The 20,366-nt window shown below is 37.9% G+C and overlaps 1 protein-coding gene across 2 annotated transcripts in view; it reads right to left on the bottom strand.

Annotated features, from left to right (window-relative positions):
• Window positions 1-20,366, bottom strand: part of LOC113184202 (microtubule-associated serine/threonine-protein kinase 4-like) — a 162,164-nt gene that overhangs the window by 47,003 nt on the left and 94,795 nt on the right. For both annotated transcript variants that reach the window (XM_026390814.2, XM_026390816.2), the window contains exons 5-11: window positions 18,596-18,753; window positions 16,787-16,862; window positions 14,504-14,713; window positions 9,075-9,176; window positions 6,350-6,482; window positions 2,639-2,706; window positions 102-187 (exon numbers count right to left, since the gene is read on the bottom strand). In XM_026390814.2, coding sequence (XP_026246599.2) covers window positions 102-187; window positions 2,639-2,706; window positions 6,350-6,482; window positions 9,075-9,176; window positions 14,504-14,713; window positions 16,787-16,862; window positions 18,596-18,753 — 833 coding nt within the window. The remainder of the gene's footprint in view (window positions 1-101; window positions 188-2,638; window positions 2,707-6,349; window positions 6,483-9,074; window positions 9,177-14,503; window positions 14,714-16,786; window positions 16,863-18,595; window positions 18,754-20,366) is intronic.

The following is a 20,366-nucleotide window of genomic DNA, read 5'->3' as shown; positions in this document are numbered from 1 at the left end:
TGAAGGAAAGAGCAGAAATCTCAAGTATTACATCTGCATGTGAAGAATAAATATATTAGTAGGGGGTGTTAAAATATAATAGCTTCTCTTGAATTACTCACCCATAGGCTCCATTACTAATCAATTTAATTGTTTCAAAATCACTTTCTCGAGGTTTCCTTCGAAGTTTCAGGGAAGCATTAGAGCTCTGGGGAACAAAGAAGGAGGTTAAGAAAATAGTTCAGAATTTGAGAAAATTATTTTAATGGCAAAATAGATAATAACTGAATTAATTCTATGTCTTTCAGGGGCTGAAGTGCAGTATTCTAGCTAAAGGAACCTGGAACATCTCTCAAGATCAGTCTTCCCCAGTGGCACCCACCTTACAGGGGCTCAGCTGCTTTTAGTTACACCCACATTTCCAAAAGACAAAGGCACCAAGCTTTCTGAAAATTCCCCATTTTATTTTCCCTCTATAAACTCTCCTCATCCTAACCTCATTCTAGTCTTAGGACATTTTGAGACTTAAGTCCAAAATACCAAACCTTCCTTCTGATTTCAGTGTACCAGAAAAGGGGTACCTGGGTGGCTGTCCCTGGAGCTGGTGGAGGACATGGCCCTCACTGGGGTGTCACCTTTTCATTGCTGTGGCAATCTTTCTTGTTTGGGAAAACTCTTAGGTGACAAACAGCACACCTAGGTGTAGAATGCCTGACTTTCTTTACCTCCATACCAGAAATCTGAGTTGGGTTAGATCCCAATGTTCTAAAATGACGGCTTTCTAAATGTTTCGCTCAAAGGACAGGGTTAAACATGGTGCTTTTACACAAGCTCCCCTGTACTCCATTTACCTAAGCAGGGAAAGGGTGTTACCAGCCTCTCTGCTCCTCTCTGCAGAGTCCAGAATCCACCCCCTCTCAGGGTTGGAAAGTACCCACGACTCTGAAGTGTGTCCATTCTTCCCAGTCACTTCTGATTTGCTGAGGCCATGAGTCATCCCCTCATCTTGGGAGGACTTGGGCGCCCAGCCTCCCACTCTCCTCTCTGCTCTAGTTCTCTCACCATCCTGAGTGGCTTCAGTGTCTACGCAGGTAATACAACCAACCCCTGCCCTCAGGGTTACTTAACCTCCCCAGCTCAGCCATCTCTTTTCTCTGCCTCCCCCTAGTGTCTTGGCCATAGGACACCACCTGCCATTGTAGAAAACAATTTGAGACTAGGACCATACCCTGTTCAACCACTCCCACTGTGGCTGCTTCTTCACAGTGGTGGGCCCTATACAAGGCCACCTAGTTCCATTAATTCCTCCCCACCTAGAGAACTCCTTTATGTCCATGTTGTACTACTAAGTCACTTGAACGTCCACCAGAAGCTCTCCCTCCCAGCGCTAGAAGATAGCAGATATCCAGTTGAGGGTTTGTTGGTTCTTCTTGGATGCTATCAAGGAACTCTAATCTCAATATATTCAAAATTATATGTTATGATGATAATAAAACAACTATCATTTATTTAGTACTTACTGTGTAATACTTTCCTAACCATTTTAATGGTATATCTCATTTCATCTTTCATAATCTCTTATATCTTTTAAGATGAGAAAGCTTTAAAGATGGGGGAACAGAGACACAAAGAACCTTCCAGCCCACCCCAACACACACACCTACTAAGGGGTAGAACCAGTTTTCAAATCCAGAATCTGGGTTCTCAGACCCCAGGCTACACAGCCTGTTTCTGCTTTCCTGATCATCCCAACCTGCTTCATCCTGCTTTCCCTGCTGGTGTTTATTATTGAGAAGAATGACACCAGCCACCAGGACCCCTGGCCACTGTAACCATCTCTTTTAAAAAATATTTATTTATTTTAATTGTAGTTTGACATAATACCATTGTTTTATTTATTTATTTTTATGTGGTCTGAGGACCGAACCCAAGGCCCTGCGTGTGCTAGGTGAGTGAGTGTTCTACTGCTGAGCCACAATCCCAGCCCCTGTACCCGTCTCTTAACAGACTTTTCCATAGTCACTCTGATGCTCCCTGCACCCCACTGCTTTCTTTGTATCAAGCCATGACTCTTACTGGGTCAGCTCCCTATTTATTCCTTCCACTTCCAAGTACAAACAACACTCCTCTCAAGCTCAGTCACTTCCCATTGTTCTTAAAAACAAAACAAAACAAAATATAAACCTGACAAATGTGAGAAGTAGGGACCTGTGTGTCCAGGCTTCACCCAGGCTCTCTGGTCTCCAAGGTCTCCCTTGCTCTTAGCCCTTAGATGGAACTTGCATCCAGATTGGGTCCACTGCCCCTTATATTAATAATTGCTCACATTTCAGCTCAAGTGCCACGTCCTCAGGAAATCTTCTGGAGCATTCTAAATAAAGGCAAATCTCTTTATGGGATATTCTAGTGGACATGCTCTTTTTTTTTTGTCTCTGTAGATCTTATTTTATAATTACTATCTTTTGTGTATGATTTCTTTTAGTAAATTTCTTTTTCTCTTTGAAGGGAAAACTCTAAATTATCTGCCTGTTATTGGAAACAGTGTCTTCCATGTAGAAAGCACAATAAATATTTGTTGAATAAAGTAATTAACACAGTCAAAATCTCTAGATGCTAACAAACAGAAAAACCAACATATTTTGTCAAGAAAGATACTTACACCCACTGACTCATCCGTTTCTGGTGTTTCTGCTGTCCCACTATCGTAGTTCCCCAACTGAGCCATTTCTAAGTTCAAAAAAAAAAAGGGGCAAGAAAAATATTGCAATTAAATAAGTAAGCATAATAAGCTAAAACAAAAGAAAACACTTTCTCCATTACAAAAGAAAAAGAAAAAAATATATTATAATATAATTGTGGGAAAAGTTTTACATCCAAAACAGCAAGAGGCAACAACTGAGATTTTTGAACATGTTCTTTTCACATCCTTCCCTGAAACCCCATTTCTAATTAACACCTAGACAAAGGAACTTTAAAGACTGGGCCTCTGCTCCAGCTGGCAGCATTCACTGGCTAATGCAATTAAGGCAGCTTGCAAAGGGTTTGGGGGTTAAAACTATTCTATAATCAGAGAACCAAGAGAGGCACGTCTACATTGACTCTGAGAGGCATCTAAGGTATGCTGACCAACTAACAAGTCAGAAATGACTCAAGTTGTAGTGGGCATCCCTTCCTCCATTTCTTCACATTTACTGAGAGATATCTCACAAAATACACTAAAAATTTACAATTTTAAAATAAGAGTAAAGGTAGTGAGTGGTTAAAGGGATTTGGAGATAAAAAGACCTGGGTTTCCACCACTATTGGCACTTACCAGCCAAGTAACCTTTTATTATTTTTTTATTTTTATTTATTTATTTGTGTGTGTGTGTGTGTGTGTGTGTGTGTGTGTGTGTGTGTGTGGTGGTGGTGGTGGTGGTGGTGGTGGTGGTGGTGGTGGTGCTGGGGATTGAACCCAGGGCCTTAGTGCATGAAAGGCAAGCACTATACCAACTGAGCTATAACCCCAGCCCTACAAGTGACTTTTTAACATCAGGGTTTTAACTTTCAAGGTTCTTCTCCTGAATGATGAGAACAATATTACTTATCTCTTGGCACTTTTATGACTATTATACACTACAATGCACATAAGTCCCTTAGTATGTTGATTAACAAAAATTAAGTGCTCATTAAATGTTGACTGTTATTAATTATATTGTGTAGAGTAGTTAATTCTGGGCTGAATGCCATATGCTTGACACCAGCTTAAGTACTACTCTGGTGGTCTAGTTAAAAGTGACAACTGCATCTAATTGCTCAACACACCTTGGAATGCATCCTTGCGTTTATATAAGTAAATGAGAAAACCTAATTCATTTACTGTTCATTTTTATACTTAAAAAAGAACATGAAAGAATTTTCTTCAAAAGTTTTTTCTAATTTTTCAAAACTGAACATATGTAAAATAAAAAGTTCTAGTTTTTAGCTACAGAATTTTGCATGCATCTAAAATTACTTCTCAGGCTCTTATTTCATGTGTTGATGTTCTCATAAGTACAATTATCCTCTGTGGGCAGTGATTACTCATAGGAGATATGACGCAAAACAATATTGAAGTGTTAGTTTTAGATAAATATTTACAAACTCCAGATTTTGAAATAATTAGATTGATACTAACATTCCTAGTTTACTTATCAGGAAATTCTAAAAATAAAAATAAGGTTAGTATAAACTACATTTTGGTATCATTCAAATAATGAAAACATCCAATGTTCTAGTATCTTAGATATAAGGACTCTAATAGGAACTAAGACAGATTCCTCTTCAAGGAAAATTTAATATTGTTTCAATAAAACTATATTAGCCGTGGACACATATTAAATCATTACTATGTTAAGCAAATACAGGGATAACTCCTATCATTTTTAAAGAAACTCTGTGAGTAGGTACTCTTCTATCCCATTTTTACTTTATGGAAGGAACTGAGGCACAAAGAGTTTCCTGAACTGTCCAGTGAGGGTCCTAGCCCACCTCTAAAACTCTCGCTCTTTACCTTTGCAAAACACACCTTTAGGTATGTTAGTTTAAATGTTGAAAATAAAGGGAAGCAAATGTAGATTAGAGTTTGTGATCATGTACCAAAATTACCAGGAGAAGTCACACATTAAGTGTTAAAAAACAGATTAAAAACTATCCTCACCCTGAATCAAGATGATTAATAAGTTAAAAAAAAAAAACTCCCAGTGATAAATTTATATTCCTAAACTCCAAAGGTGTCAAAGATCCTCACTACTCTTTTAAAGCTTCTATTAAGATATGTAAGTGGGCATCACATAGTCCACATACTTAATTTCAGCTGACAGTGGTATCTCCTGTCAGATAAGAACACTGGGAAGAACTCCCTCTGTCTACAACACAAGAGCTGACGCAACCTTAACTACACTGGCGTGAAGAGTCACTATAATATGCTTTGACAGCCTCCCCCACTCCAATTATTTTCATAAAAAAACAAATTAAAAGATGGCTGTGTTTTAAATAGAATTTCTGCTAAATAACTATTATCTGGGAAATACATATTATTTGTAAGCAGTGGGTAGTAATGGAATGGAACCAAGAGTCAGCTTTTGAAGCAGGAAGCTGAGGCATCATTTTGTAATGCCTGAAGAGATTTTTAAAACTCATCTAAATACCATTAAACATCTGCCCTTTTTATTTCATTGATTTAAACCATTTCTGAAGACTCATGATTCAAAAAGGTAAAGATGGTAATTTAAAAGCCATGGGGGAAAATCTCTCCCCAGGGAACTTTTCAGAAAAGCAGCCACCAGTCTCTGATAAGTGATGAATCTGTTGTGGTATTGCTTTCAGTACAGTATAAATTTATCTGGCATTATCTCCCAGTAATGCACGCATCATTTCACTGGAAGCAAAGATACGATGGCCATAAGAGCAAACAAAGCAGGGAGAACAGGAGAGAGCAGGGCAGAGAGCAGCAGGCTCCCTGGCTTTAGACAGGAAAAGCTCTGTGCAGCATTTACCTCCATCATTTACCTCCACAAACAATTGAGAAGGACAAACGCTGTTTGAAAATTCAATTTAATGAACCAGGAAGATAATTTTGAATGGAGGAGTCAATGTTAGTTTATGAGTCTTTTTAGGCAGTAATAACCTAAGTGTTATAAATAACAATCCCAAACAATAATGGACAAAAGGTTGGAAGGGGGCGGAGGGATTACCAATATTAGATTTTTGAAAAATCACTATCAGGATGCTTGCTATTCTCTGTATTTAATAGAATTATAACCTTTTTTTTAATTTGAATCAACCATAAATCCATTTACAAGCTTCAGAAAATTTTCTCTATCATTGGCTCTCTTGTATATTACTACCTTTCATACTTTCTTGAGACAAATAAACAAAAATAGACCTACCAAAACTGGATTCAATTTAAAGCAATCTACCACCAGTTGTGTTACTCCCAAATTGAATTTAAATGTCAATTTTAAATGAATGATAATTAATTTCTGTAGCGACACTTTCAAAATTAAAAGTACTCTCAAGAAGAGCTCAACTGATCTTTGCAAGAGAAAAAGGACTCAGAGAAGATTAGAATCCAAACCCTTCTGGGACAGGCTGGCATTTCTAGGCTGACAGGCCTCTAGGATATCAAGCAAGGCTGGGCCCCACTCTCTTCATAACAAAAATAGAAGCATGCTTGCTTGCTCCTCAGGACCCAACCTATAGCTGTTTCCTTCATTTTACAACTCATCCCCCAAAGGGACTAATCAATAAACACAGCCAAAGCAGAAAAAAAATAAAGACTTGCTGTGAAATTCTTCCATGAGGTCACAGGGTAAAAACAAGTAAAAGATCAACTCAACCAAGAACTCACCTTCCAGAGGATCCTTATTGAGACCCAGCTGGCTGATGATGTACCTGGGGATGTCAGTTTTGATACCCTGTCCTTCTTTTGCATGGCCTTCTGCTGCTTCTAATAGGTAGTAAAATTCTTCAGGATCAAATTCCTGGCATAAGACAAACATACAGAGATACTTCCTTGAGCCAAAATGGTCTGAGGTTTTTACTATGTAAACCCCATTCACAATAAAACTGCTGCACACACATGGCTGTAGGTTATTCATACAAAAAGGAGGTAAATAGCTTTAAAAACTATATAATTCTCAATTCATATCTGAAGCCTATTCAGATTCTAGGTCAATACATGTGATACTTGGCAACCCAAAGATAGTGATAATTTCTAATTTCTTTGTAATGGAAATTTGAAGGTACTCTACTGAAGATCTAGATCTCACTAAAAAAGAATAATTCTGACTTTTTTTTTTTTTTTGCCAGGGTCTCACTATATTGCCCAGGCTGGTCTAGACTCATGATCTTCCTGCCTCAGCCTCCTAAATAGCTAAGACCACAGGTGCCCATCACTGTGATCCTCTAGATCTGGTTTTGTATCTATATGCGTGATTCTGGGGATCAATCCCAGGGCTTTAGGTCTGATTTTTATCTGTGCCTTTTTTAGAAAAGTTTTAGAACTGAGAATTTCATTCAGAAGATTCCATTTCTTTCTCTGTATAAACACACACAAGGGAATAATACTTAACTACATTGACTCAAAGATGGTACAGGAGACTCCCTTAGTATAAAAATGTCCAAAAATATTAGAAGAAAAAACTTCAATGTTTTCATTTTTATTAATTCTAAAACTTGCTAATAATATTAATGCAATGCAGAGATTAAGGAAAAAATAAGAAATTAAGGTGTTCAATTACCTGTCTTCTGTAATATTTTGGCAATATATTATTCTTGGGTTATTTTATTCCTTGGTCATCTGTTGCTTATAGTATATGTATAATAAAAATCTTCCAGATCACATCACTCTAATGAATGCCCTAGATTGATGGGTTGTAAACAATGCTGTAAATCTGCTCACCGATTAAATGCATTTTAAAGTATTTTCAGTGACATCCCCTGAAAATTTTCCCCAAAAGATTTTTCTCATTTTGATTAATGGCCAAAAAAGGGGGTTTTAGAACTTCAGTCTTTCATTTGACAATTACCTGAGTTTCTAAAGGCCATATATAAATGTTTGCTGCAAATGAAGTAAAGCCAAACCAGTGTGAATGTTCAGTGTCCTGTAAAGAAACCTACAATGACTTGTGGCAAGCCTGGGAACTGCAGGCATAGAATGGCAGGCTTGGAGAAACATTCCCTAATACTCTGAAGTGTCAGTTTCATCTGAGCTCTTACTGTACTGAAAGCAACATTTCTGAAGCCACACCTAAATCTACTTATTTCTTTCTTTAAGAGGTTGTACTTTCACTTTTTCTCTTCTGATTATCAGATATTATATAAAAAATTAATTTCCTTTTTTAAAGGCATGATCTGCTCTTAACATATCTGGACAGGAGCAGATATGTTAAGTTTTAGTAATAACTGTCATTTTTTTCCCAAATATTATTGCAGATGGTGTATACTTCAAGAGCTACAAGAGAAGAAGCAATAAAAAGTAAGACTCCCTTCTATCTGTATCTGCCAATCACCAGTTCTCCTCCCCAGGAACATCATGATAGTTTTCCCCTTTTAGCCTTCTAGACATTCCATGTCAAATGGTGCATTTAATTCTGGGATCCTCAGGGTCCTGCCATTGATGAAAATCTCTACTCCCCACCTTTGTGTTTGAAATATCCCCTTGCTGTAGTTCATCAGGTACTATCATGAGTTTATGGGGCTATGATTATTTCAACATTGTAAAACCCTGTGAATGTTAATTAAAATAAGGGTAAAACTAAAGCACCACCACTCTATATATATTAGTGCGTGCGTGTGTGTGCGTGTGTGTGTGTGTATGCATGTGCAATGCTGAAAGCTCTCTTGTACATATGGAGTTATAACTACATTAATGGCTGTGAGAACTTAACAGTGAATTTTGATCCTATATTAAGAGCCCATTAAAATAATTCTTATTGTCAAAGCTTAATATTTGTCTACAGTTTTGACTGAAACCTCTATCAAAATTTCATAAAACAAAAATTTTAAAAGAGAAAATGACCATTGATCAAAATGATGTAGTTGCTAAAATGAATTAATCTCCAAAAGTCTCATTCCTTCAGGTCTGGATGATGCCCTACTGTATTCTTTCAAATGGTTTGCTAACGGACACATATTTCTAACATGGAACATTTTTAAAACAAATAATAATTATAGCCACAGGTCACTTCTTAGCATACCTCTCACTTGCTTCTCTCTGAATCTAGGCAACTCCAAAAGCATGAAGCACAGCAAGCATTTTAAATTAGCTGTGACATAAAGTAATTATGCTGAGATAAGGTCAAGCACATTATTTCATGTTCATCCTTCAAGTTTGACCAGAATGTAATATGACTATTACTGAATACAGCACCAATCCTAGAATTCTTACTTAAAATATGAAAAGACAAGACACATAAGGATGCCATCATGAACATTCACAAGCTGTAGTTCCTCCTGACTCTTTCCATTTAACACTGGTGGTTGACATAATAAATGAAACTAGAGCTTTCTGATGGTTGCTGCTTTCCCACAGTTAACAATAAATAATGTAGTCACATCTAAAGGCAGCTTACCAGGCACTCCAATAACCGAGCAGGGCGGGCAATAACAATTAGGATCTTTCGGACTAGCTGTTTAATAAATGCCAATTCTCCACTTTCTGAACGATCATGAGCCTATGAAAAAGCAGTGAAAAGAATAATGATACAGAGTTGCTCTACTAAATTGAAAAAAATCAGCAAAGCATGCTAATTAGATAATTGCCACATATTTAAAAATCACATGATTTAGAAAATACTCTTAAAAGATTGATAAATGGGCATTATCTCTATATAAATGGATGCTATTAAACATCTACATCTAGAAAACAGCTCTACTAACTAAACTTTAATTGCAAAACTTTGATTTATTATCTCTGTTGAAAATCAAACATAAGGACTGTTAATGTGAACCATGAATGAAGGAGGCATTAAAAGTTTATGACACATTAAGTACATGGTACCAGTATAGGCGGCTCATCAAGAACCTGCATTTTCCAGATGTAACATCTTAGATGTATGAAATGACTAACAGCGATGGAATGTTTTGTTATCCCGAGCATTTAACATGTTCATGAAATACAGTTCACATACAAAACATGATTAACTAACAAATTACCTATTTCATCACATGTAAAAAATGTGTAATGTTTACTTCAAATGTTAGCTGAATATATAATATAAATTCAGTTTCACACATTGAATATGTAGGCACTGAACTATAAAAGTAAAATTTAACTGACCCAAAAACTTTTGAAATTTTATTTTATATGTTGCCTAAGCACTATACATACTTTGAGAGCAAAGCTCAGTATGTTAGCAGTCACTGAAACTTTCAATGATATTGCCTTGAAGAAATGTGGTTATGTGTCTCTATCAAAGCTGGCACAGAACAAAAATTTTAGAAGTTGTAAATGTAAATATGCATACTCATTTTAGATTCTCTGAATTTTTAAATTTATATGATTTACTTTCCTCTAAGGATTTTTAAAAAAGTATTCAAGGCGATGCTGGTACAATTCTACAAACACAGTAATAAGCTATTAAAACCATTCATGAAGCTGGGGATGGTGGCATACACTTAGAATGTCAGCTACATGGGAGGCTGAGGCAGGAGGATCACAAATTCTGCCAACTTGAGTAACTTAGTGAGACCCACTCTCAAAATAAAATAAAAAGGGTTTGGGGTACAGCTCAGTGGTACAGTGCCTGCTTTGCATGCACAAAGCCCAGGGTTCAATCCTCAGTTCCATTAAAAAAAAAAAGCACATTCATAAATGTGCTTTATCATGACAAGGCCCAATCCCTGATGCCACCCCTCTCCAAGAGCTGGCAGACAAATTTATGAAAAATGACTGTATATGTCTGTTGAATTTAAACCATCAAATCAAAGGCCATGGTCCAAAATAAAAGAAAGCATATATAAGTAAAAGGACACAGCTAACATGTAAAATTTTTAAATATAAGAAAAATGAGAATGGATTAATAATCATAGAACAAAAAGTATCTATTCTACTTAAACACAGAGATATATACATGTCAAATATTGAAAACTATCTTAAAAATTATTTTCCAATATGTATTTTGCAATGAAAATAGATTTTAGAAAATACAATGAATGCACAGAAATGTGGTTATGTGTGTTTTTTATAGTTTATCCTTAATTAAACAAAACCCCCTAAAAAGTAAAAAACAAAACCAAACAAAAAAATCACTGACTTCTTGGTGAGAATTTGGGTTGACCACTGAAGTTTCTCTCTACTATAATATTGTTTTATTAATCCAGGAATATAAAAAATGTCTAAAAAGCCTGAATACATTTTGGTGTGTTTTTTCTCCCCAAGGGAAATGAGAATTTTATATGTGAAAAAAAAACTTAAAAATACTCATTCAGATTATATAAATTCCATTTCAAAATATTATAAAAACAATCACTCCAATTTCTTACTTCTAACAATTATCAGTCACATCCAAGGCCCAAAATATGAGTTATATTAGCTCAAATAATATTTTACCCATATCATTAAGTGGGGGATAGAGGAAGAAGAACTTTGTTAAAACATCAAATGAAATAATAAAATTAACCTGACAAGGGAAACTGTTTCCTGGCTTGCTGAGGCCAAAGGGGGTACTAATGGACACCAGTGGTCAATATATATTACCTGTTGGCGGCTGTAAAAAAACACTATGACCCAGATTCGAGAGTAAGTTAGAGTTTCCTGTGTATTTTCTTTGAGTAAACACACCTTGGTGAAAAGGAGACCGACCGGAAAGCATGCATCTGAATTGACCTAGACTTCAGGACTTTCAAAGGCATCAGTTAAATCAAGCAGTTCAAACCTTAGGGGAGCCTTGCCTTGGGTTATGCAAAGGACTGACAATGGGAAAGGAGGTGGGGAGAGAGGCTTGGTGGGGAGGGAAGCTGGTTAGCAGAGGGCTGGAGCTGGGAACTGACAATTGTATTCAGAAGAGACCAAATCAAGTTCCTATAACCAGGCTCCAGCTAGAAGGGGACAGTTCTTCTGTGACAGATTAGCTCTAAACTCCCAAAGGCCATTATACATGTGACTCTGAAGATAGATTTAAGTTTTACAAAAATACTGAAAGAAACTCTCAATGAAGATGAAAAAGAAAACATTCTTATCCCTACCTAACATTGACCTTTGTGACCCAAGTATAATGCTTCTCAGCCAGAAGAGAAATTTCTCTAAAACGCAACAATTTTCATCTCTCATACAGCCCATTCACATGATTTTTGAAATTTTTAAGATTTATTTTTAATTGCCATGAAACAATCTGCCAAGTCTGTCATACAGAAATGAAAGAAGGGGATTATAATATAAATAGCTATGGATAGCAAGTCTCTACCCCTTTCAGGAAGTGCCTACAAAGGAATAAGAAACAGAACTATACTAGTGATTATGATAATATCCTGGGACAGAATGGCAGAATCCAGGATGGAAAACCTCACAGAGCCTGACTGCAGAGCTCCTCTCAGGTCTGCCTTGTCTGTTCAAAAGTACACCATTTCACAAACATAGTTTCCAAGGTATTCACATATACAGTAATAAGCATAGTGTTGCCAGCATTTCCAAGAAGCTGATTTAATTAAAAGGAATATAAAAATTAGATTATTTGATGCCCCATAATCATAGATCAAATGTTTTGGCATGCCATATGTATTTTCTTCCTTCTCCTCTCTCTTCCAGCTTACTATGGATGAATAAATACCAGCCCTGCACCAGGGAGTTAGAGATGACCCCTCTTCCTCAAAGAGCCCGTTGTGTGCTAATAAAGCAAGACCCCCTGATGATCATTATAGTGCACCGTATGCACCCAGGCAGACACAAGCAGTAGGCCATGTTATGGTTTTTACCTGTAGATAGAATGGAACACTGGGGAGTGTTAGACCAAAGTCCTTGCAGCTGCACAGAAGGGTGGTGGATCTAAGGGTTAGGCCTGGAGGAAAGCAGATCATTGGGGATGAGCGTCCAAGTCAGGAAGTGAGAGGAGAACAGGAGGGGAAAGTTGGAGAATATTTAAGAAGAAAACTATGAGAGTCCAGTGGCTGCATCATGTAGGGAAAGAGAGAGTCTAGTAGGACTCAGAGTCCTAGCAGGTGACTGAGAAGATGGTGGTGTCAATAATGGAGGCCAAGAATGAAGAAGCAGGTTTCGTTGAGGAAATGCTGAGTCCAGTTGCAGACAGAGTGGGTTGCCCACTGCTACTCTGCAGAGCTCTCCAAGTGGGAAGACATTGAGTAGGCAGACACACAAATCTGAAATGTCAGAGAACACTGCTGGCCTGAGATACGGACTGGAAACCACTGGAGTCCATATGTCTTTCATTAAAGATAGTCAACAATATCTCCAGAAGAGAGAGCAGAAGGAGTGGAACCAGGATGAAACTGTGGGCAAACTAATTTGTAGAAAATATGAGTTGGAAGAGGCCACGAAGAAGTGGTCAGAGAGGTGCCAAGAATAAAAGAATACTTTAAAGGGATAAAGAGGGAAAGGAGTTTGAATACTGCAGAATAGACTGGTTCCAGTAAAATGGCTAGGGGCTCTACCAGCCTCTGGTGGGTGAGAGGATACCACTCATGCAACTAATATTTGGGTCCCTCTATGGGTTACATACCATCCTACCTGAACAAAGCGTGTAAGATCCTTGCCCAGAGTCTTTATATTCCAGCAGAGTGCTACTCAAAGTGTGTCTGCAGACTGGCGCCAGTCAATGAACCATTATTAGTGTGTGATGAGCTAAGCCAACTATTGAGAATAAGAATTTAGCAACTCTAAACTTGCTTTAGCAAGTTTACATGGCCATGTCACCCAAGGGCATGACCATTTTCCTGTAAATTCACTTTCATTTTAGTTTATGGGAGAATTGGTACACAGCAAATTGGAAATTGTCAATAAAAATCAAAAACAATATTTTCACGCCCAAAGATAGTTTAAGAGGCCCTGCTCTAGTAGACTGCAATAGGTTGAAATGTGAACAATGGCAAAAGAGCAGAGAAAACTCTTCTGTGAGTTTGGATGAGAAAGGGAAGAAAAATAGTGGCTGCTAGCCAGAGAAGAATATTCTCATCTTGCCAGAACTAAATTCTGTGGGGCAAGGACAGATGGATTTCTCAAAACTTGGGATGCTGGTATTTTACTTCATTTTTGTGTGAATATTTATATATGCATGCTTAAAGCAAACCACCTATGCTTGTATTTACATGGGCATAATTTATGTCCTATGAGATAGAGAAATACTATAAATCTAAATATATAGGCTAAATAGGTTTCACTTGTAGGCTGTGGCTGATCAATTTCAGTCAGAAGAGCAATATTATGCAGTAATTCCTTTCCACCACACACATTCCTTTCCTGTCCTGGGTGTTATCAGGAGCCAGGCATGCAAGTGCTAGGCAGAGACAGTTCCTGTGTTTATCTGTCATTTTGGAAATTGGATATTTTGTTAGAAGAAGAACTGACACTAATGAAAATATAAGTTACCATTTACTACCCAACACCACATGTAGGTTAATTAATAGGACTAACAGCCTGGAAGGAGCCAGCAGTTTTCCATTTAGCTTTTTCAGATATTAGAATTAGATAGCACACCATCAAATAACACACATATGCTCAGGCAATTTCTAACTTTATGGGTAAGGGGTGGGGGAATCACTGCTTCAAAATCCTTCACAATCCACTTATCCCAGAGTCATAGATTGTTGAGTCCCAAGGTTCCTGTAAAGGTTATTACATTAACTTTCTATTACTCTACATAATGACCAGAATCAACTTATAGCAAGTAGCAATCAGGTTGGTTTTTTTCTCTCTTCTTTATTTCCCTAGAATATGAACGCCATTTCATAGTTACCACTTGTAAGCAAACAGTATGGTAAAATATCTTTTTTTCTAGGGGAAATGCAAAACAAATCAGAAAACTTTATACGCATGGTGCACGGATCTTACCTCCTGTAGCAATTTATCTAATTTGTGTTGCAATTCAAGGAAGTATCGTGAGGTGATGAGACCCTGGTGGGATTTATCCAAACAATCTCGAGCCAGTTCAATAATCTGATGGTGAGTGAAACTAAGCACTCCATCTGCTAGGGGAAGAACGTTGTCGGGGGAGTAGCTGGTGATAATTTCCTTTAGACGTTCTTCCATCTGAGCTGTAGCCTGTTTAGAGAAGACACACATGCACACACAGGTGTAACATATGGAGACACACACATAAACATGCTTCCTTAGCATTTTCAGAGATCTGTGCAAGTTGTTAAACAGAATTCTAAAATGTAAATGTAAAAGAAACCTGAATTCTGGCCTGGGGGTTTAACTCTGTGGTAGAATGCTTGCCTAGCACACGTGAGGCCCTGAATTTGATCCCCATACTGGAGGGAAAAAAAAGTAGAAGTCTCACTTTTGCATGATATTATCATGGCACACATATGCCATTATACATCTGTCCAAATCCACTGACTGCACACCACCAAGTGTTGTGATGTAAATGTGGACTCTAGTGGGGCATATTGATAATAGGGGAGGCTAGGCATGTCGGGGGCAGGGTGAGTAAGGAAAATCTCTGTACCTTGCACTTAATTTTGCTATGAAGCTAAACCTGATGTAGAAGATAAAGAGGAGGGAGAGGAGGAGAAGGAAGGGGCCACACCACCATCTCATCATTTGGAATAAAGATAATAAGGATTCAAGGTATTTAAGTGAAAATGTATATTTCAGAATTGCCAATCCCTCTTTTTCCATATCCCATCAAATATAAAATGATCCACATAAGATTCTTTTTAAAAAATTTTTTTAGTTGTTGATAGCTCTTTATTTTTTTATTTATTTATACATGGTTCTGAGAATCAAACCTAGTGCCTCACACATACCAGGCAAGTGTACTACCACTGAGCTCCAGCCCCAGCCCCCAAAATAAGATTCTTAAAATAACTCCAATGATATCTGGAATTGTTGTGCTTTCATGTTAGATCTTGAGCTTTTGGGGATAGACTGTCAAAAATATCAAATATTTCTTCTCTTGTTACTTACTCAAAACTCAGGACTGCTGCTCGAGTTCCACAGCATGAGCCCAGAATTTGTTTTCTTGGCTAGATTTCAATAAACAAGGAGCAAGCATCTTGTATCATCTTTATCCTTCCCTCAAAAAGCTACATCTTGTGCAAAATGCCAAGGGAATTCCTTTGGTAAAATAAAGCTAAAATTTTCTTTCCAACTTTCATTTCCTTCTCTGTGATCACCTGCTGCCTGATCAATATTCCTGAGTATCATGAATTATATATGAAGGGAGATTCCCTTTCCTCCTTTCTCCTGCTTTCCTCTAAGGTTTGAACATGCATTAACTAGCCATGGTAAGTATCTGTCTCCCTAGTGAGCAAGGGACATGTGATAAATAGCTGAAACAGCTTCAATCAATGACATCAATATAGGGTTCATTACAAATAATAAGTATGCTATTCCTGATTTATGAAACCAAATATTTCCCTTTGTTTTTATGCCTGGGTCAACAAAAGGGTGGGTGAGGAACTGGAATGATATGGAGAGGTTGCCTTCTCCCAAATGTGCAGAAACACACTTTGGTGGATAAGACACAGAGGTGAGGCAAAGTGACAGGAGACCATAGGAGAGCAGCTCCTTGCAGGCAAGGGGTTTGGCTACAGTCCTTGGACAAACTGTACTCTGGCTCAATCAAATTCCTTTTATCAGCCTAACTGAGGAACACTGCAACTGTACCTTCCTTTCTTTAGCAATGGAATTAGAAATATCACAGCTAAAGAGATGGGAAGTTGCAGAAAAGGAAAATAAGGTTTAAAAAGAAAAACAACGTTGATGACACACCAATCTATAGCTTCAGAGGGAGAAAATGGATCTCTACTTGACTACACAGTAGCAGGTCCAGAACACAGGTACAAGGAGTGCAAAGGGCGGAGGGGCTTTTGAAAAGCAGACCCTCCCTGCACCAGGCCCACCCAGGCATGGGGCACAAGCCGGACATTCACTTTAAAGCCTGTTCAGAGCACCCACAGAGTGGAGAGTCCTCAGCAGTTGTTAGTTTAATGTTTGTTGTTGTTATTTTTTTTTTTAATTTCCCCTTTTTAAGAAAGCTGCAGTGTTATTTAATGCAAATCATTACTAGATAGGACCCTTACTTCCTATGACAAAATCACCTTACAGATGCTCAACCCATGATGCCTGTTCATTTAGATGCTACACATCTTACATTCAATTCATTACCTTTGGGAACCTTTCTTTGTAGACATGGTTCATCATAATTATTTCATGGTCACAGCAGGCGGGGGAACGTCCAGGGCTGCAAGCAAAGCAAATTACCCTTTTAAACCAGCCACAGCATGAAATGAAAATAAGCTTTTTATTTATAAACAGTGAGTTGTATCAAAAGTACGATGCAACCTTCATATGGAAAGTTTGCTGTATTAGGTAATAAACCAATAAAATCAGTCATTAGTACATGTGGACACTTACATACCCACAAACACAGAGGCATTGTGAAGAGGACTCAAAAAGCAGGCTCAAAAAATAAAATGCCACAAAAAACATTATCATATGTTACCAGTTCAGAAAACATTCTTAAACTGAGATTATATTCTACATGTAGTATGAGTTTATGTAGTTGCAGAAACCTATTAATGAACTGTACTATCATGCAAAATAGGGCAGCCATGAGCAGCAGCATCTAGGACATGTTTAACAGTGTAATTTCACACTTTTATCATACACCTGCGCTCGGCCACATACCACTGGAGAGGGCTGAGAGTTCTCTATGGCACAGGTGTCGTAAGTGAAATCCATTTTCTAGCCTAGCAAATATGTATTTGGGATGCTGAGGTAGGCATTATGTACACTAAGAAACAGAGGCATACAACTGTTGTTTTCCCCTGTATTTTAGTAGTCCATTTGTGACCTTCCTGGTGTACAACGTTAGGGTATTCACATTTGGGGGTAGGTACAACTTGTACAAGATATGCCAGGAATTTAATAAAAGAAAACAAAACAAAATGGCAGTAAAACACAGTGTCCCTTAGATGGACTGGTACAACTTATCTTTTATTTTGTATCTCAGAATATTCTAAAATATCCCCACAATTATCAATGTGGCTATACTTGGTGAACACCTGACTTTCTTTATATTACATCCTTACTATGTCAACGTATACCAGTTTCACAGTGTCACGATCTGTTGTCACTGGGCAATGAGATGGACAATTGGATGACTCCCTTCTAAGCAGGACTTGCTGCCAAGGCAACTGGAGTGCTGTAAGGGGAAATGCTGAGCTGTCAGACCCTTCCAGGATGGCCCAGCTGCAAGGAGTCATCTGGCCAAAGCAAAGTTCTTCCTAGGGTGCCATATCCTTCCCAGGGTGCTTCAATAACAAACCAATGACTGTGGCCATCTGGCCCCAGGGACAACTCCCTGGGAGTTCCACAGGGGTAGCTGGGTCTATATTATAGCTGAACTGCCTCGGCCCAGTCTCACTTTCTCCTTCCCCTTCCAAAAGTGTTGGTTCCCAGAAGGCTCCCTACCCAATGTATAGTGGATTACATTTGACATCCACAAAATTCAGGAGACACAAACTGCTGAAATTTTGTTCAGAGTCCTGGAGAAGGTAAGACTTATGCTGTGACGAATGAATCAAAAGATTAGGGTGGGCTTTTATAATATGGAATCTGGAAAAAAATATCCTCCTTTCTTTTTGGCCAACCTTCTTCCTCTTCATTTAATATTAACTGCTCTTGGAGCTGTGATGGATTGCCTTAACATTTCTAATGGCTACAAGTTTCTACAGGCCATCACCATTACCATTAAAGTAGTAATTAGCAAATTGTGAACATTTAGAAGAAACAAGACAGTGCCACAGAATGATAATGAACAATGTCATCTTTTATATGGAAAAGTCACACTCTGTTTATGATAGTTCACAGATTAGTTAACTCATATATGAATTAAAAGATGAAAGGTTTTCACTCCAAATGGCTGAAAACACATACTCCAGGACATAAATTTGTGGTCGGGCCCACACCCACCTGAGACTCCGGGAACGGGGGCGCATGGGTGTGTTCCTGCATCTGTTCTCAGTGGCAATGCTTTCAGTGGTACAAAAATGTTTCGATAAGAAGTGTAATTCATCTGGCGTTGGTTGGTATGGTAACTGATGCAACTTCTCCTGGGAGGAGCAGGACGACTGAAACAAACCAAAATAAAGTTATAAGACTGTCTCTAAAACAAAGCACCAAACCTGGGTGATACCCACATTTTATATTGCTTCCTTTTTGTGTTATAATTACCACGACGGCCTAATTATATTTCTTACCATTTTCTCTGAGGGGTCAGTTTATCTCCTATATCTCATCTCATTTGTCTATAAGGACAGTTTTCCAAAAGATAATTTCTTCTCTGGATAAAACCAGGCTTTGACAATAAAAAGAACCTGGGTAGAGCCAAAGGAAAAAAAGCAGAGGTGGAGTGCAATTTGAGTGCTGGGCTGGGTGCGTTGTATCACAGATTAGTTCCTACCTGAGTATGGTAGCCTCACTTATACTGTTCTCATGATTAAACACTGTGATTTTAGGTAAATAACAAAAGATATGATGTGAGATCAGGAATAAAATGGTGAAATCTCTATTAAGAATGCATGTTGCTGGGTGTGGTGGCATACACCTGTAATCCCAGAGGCAAGGGAGGCTGAGGCAGGAGGAATGCGAGTTCAAAGCCAGCCTCAGCAATTTAGTGAGGCCCTGGGCAACTCAGCAAGACCCAGTCTCTAAATAAAACACAAAAAGGGCTAAGGATGTTGCTCTGTGGTTGAGTATCCCTGGGTTCAATCTCCAGTACCTACTCCCACAAAAAGAATGCATGCTGTCCTTTGATGCCACTACCATCAAATGTGTCACGGGTAAAATAGAAAGGTTAAAGAAGCTTTCTCAGTAAGATCATACTTTTAAATTTTGTAATTTTTTCCCTCCCTCTCCCCCGCACTGAGGCTATCATTTTTTTTTTTTTAAATGGTACTAGGGATTTGAATTCAGGGCTTCACATACATACCAGTCAAGTGCTCTACCACTGAGCTACATACCCAGCCTTTTAAAAAATTTTTGATACAAGGGCTTACACTAAGTTCCCCAGGTTGGCCTCAACCTTGTGATCCTGCCTCAGCCTCCCTAGTAGCTGGGACTACAGGCATGCACCACTGTACCTGGCTGTTTTGATTTTTGAAAGTATTCAACACCTAGAACATGGTAGAAAAGGTGAACAGCTAAATAGCACCACTTTAAATCAATCTGGGATATACAGCTATAAAGCAAAGAAAGTATTTCTTGTTTACAGTTTTAGTGAGAGGTAAACTCTAAGCATTCTTAATACAAGAGATGGAGAAATTGTTAAGTGGAAACATGGTTTAGGATAAGCATATTTTGAAAGATGCCACTCATTTGAAAATGTCAGTTCTAGCAGGCTTTTTTATTAAAAAAAAAAAAAAACCTGTCAGTACATTAAAAGCACCTTTGTAAATACCAAAGCACTCAATGCAGTAATACTAGGAAATAACGGCTAGAGACTAAAAATATCCAAATACCTTGAAATTATAAAATGCCTTACTAAGAACAGACTGAGACAAAGAGGTACTTTTGTAGTGTAATGAGATTATTTTATAAACCATAAAAATGAGAACACTACTAGAAAGACTTAGAAGATAAACACAAAGCTTTATTCAGAATAAATAGGCATAGCTTTAAATATGTTCCTTATGAAAAAAAATAAAACACATGACCTTAGTCAATTCAAGAATTCAGGAAAATA

This window comes from Urocitellus parryii, chromosome 1, assembly GCF_045843805.1.
Source record: "Urocitellus parryii isolate mUroPar1 chromosome 1, mUroPar1.hap1, whole genome shotgun sequence".
NCBI classification, from domain to species: domain Eukaryota; kingdom Metazoa; phylum Chordata; class Mammalia; order Rodentia; family Sciuridae; genus Urocitellus; species Urocitellus parryii.
Note: the sequence above shows the minus strand (reverse complement) of the source record. Positions and strands in the feature narration are given on the sequence as shown.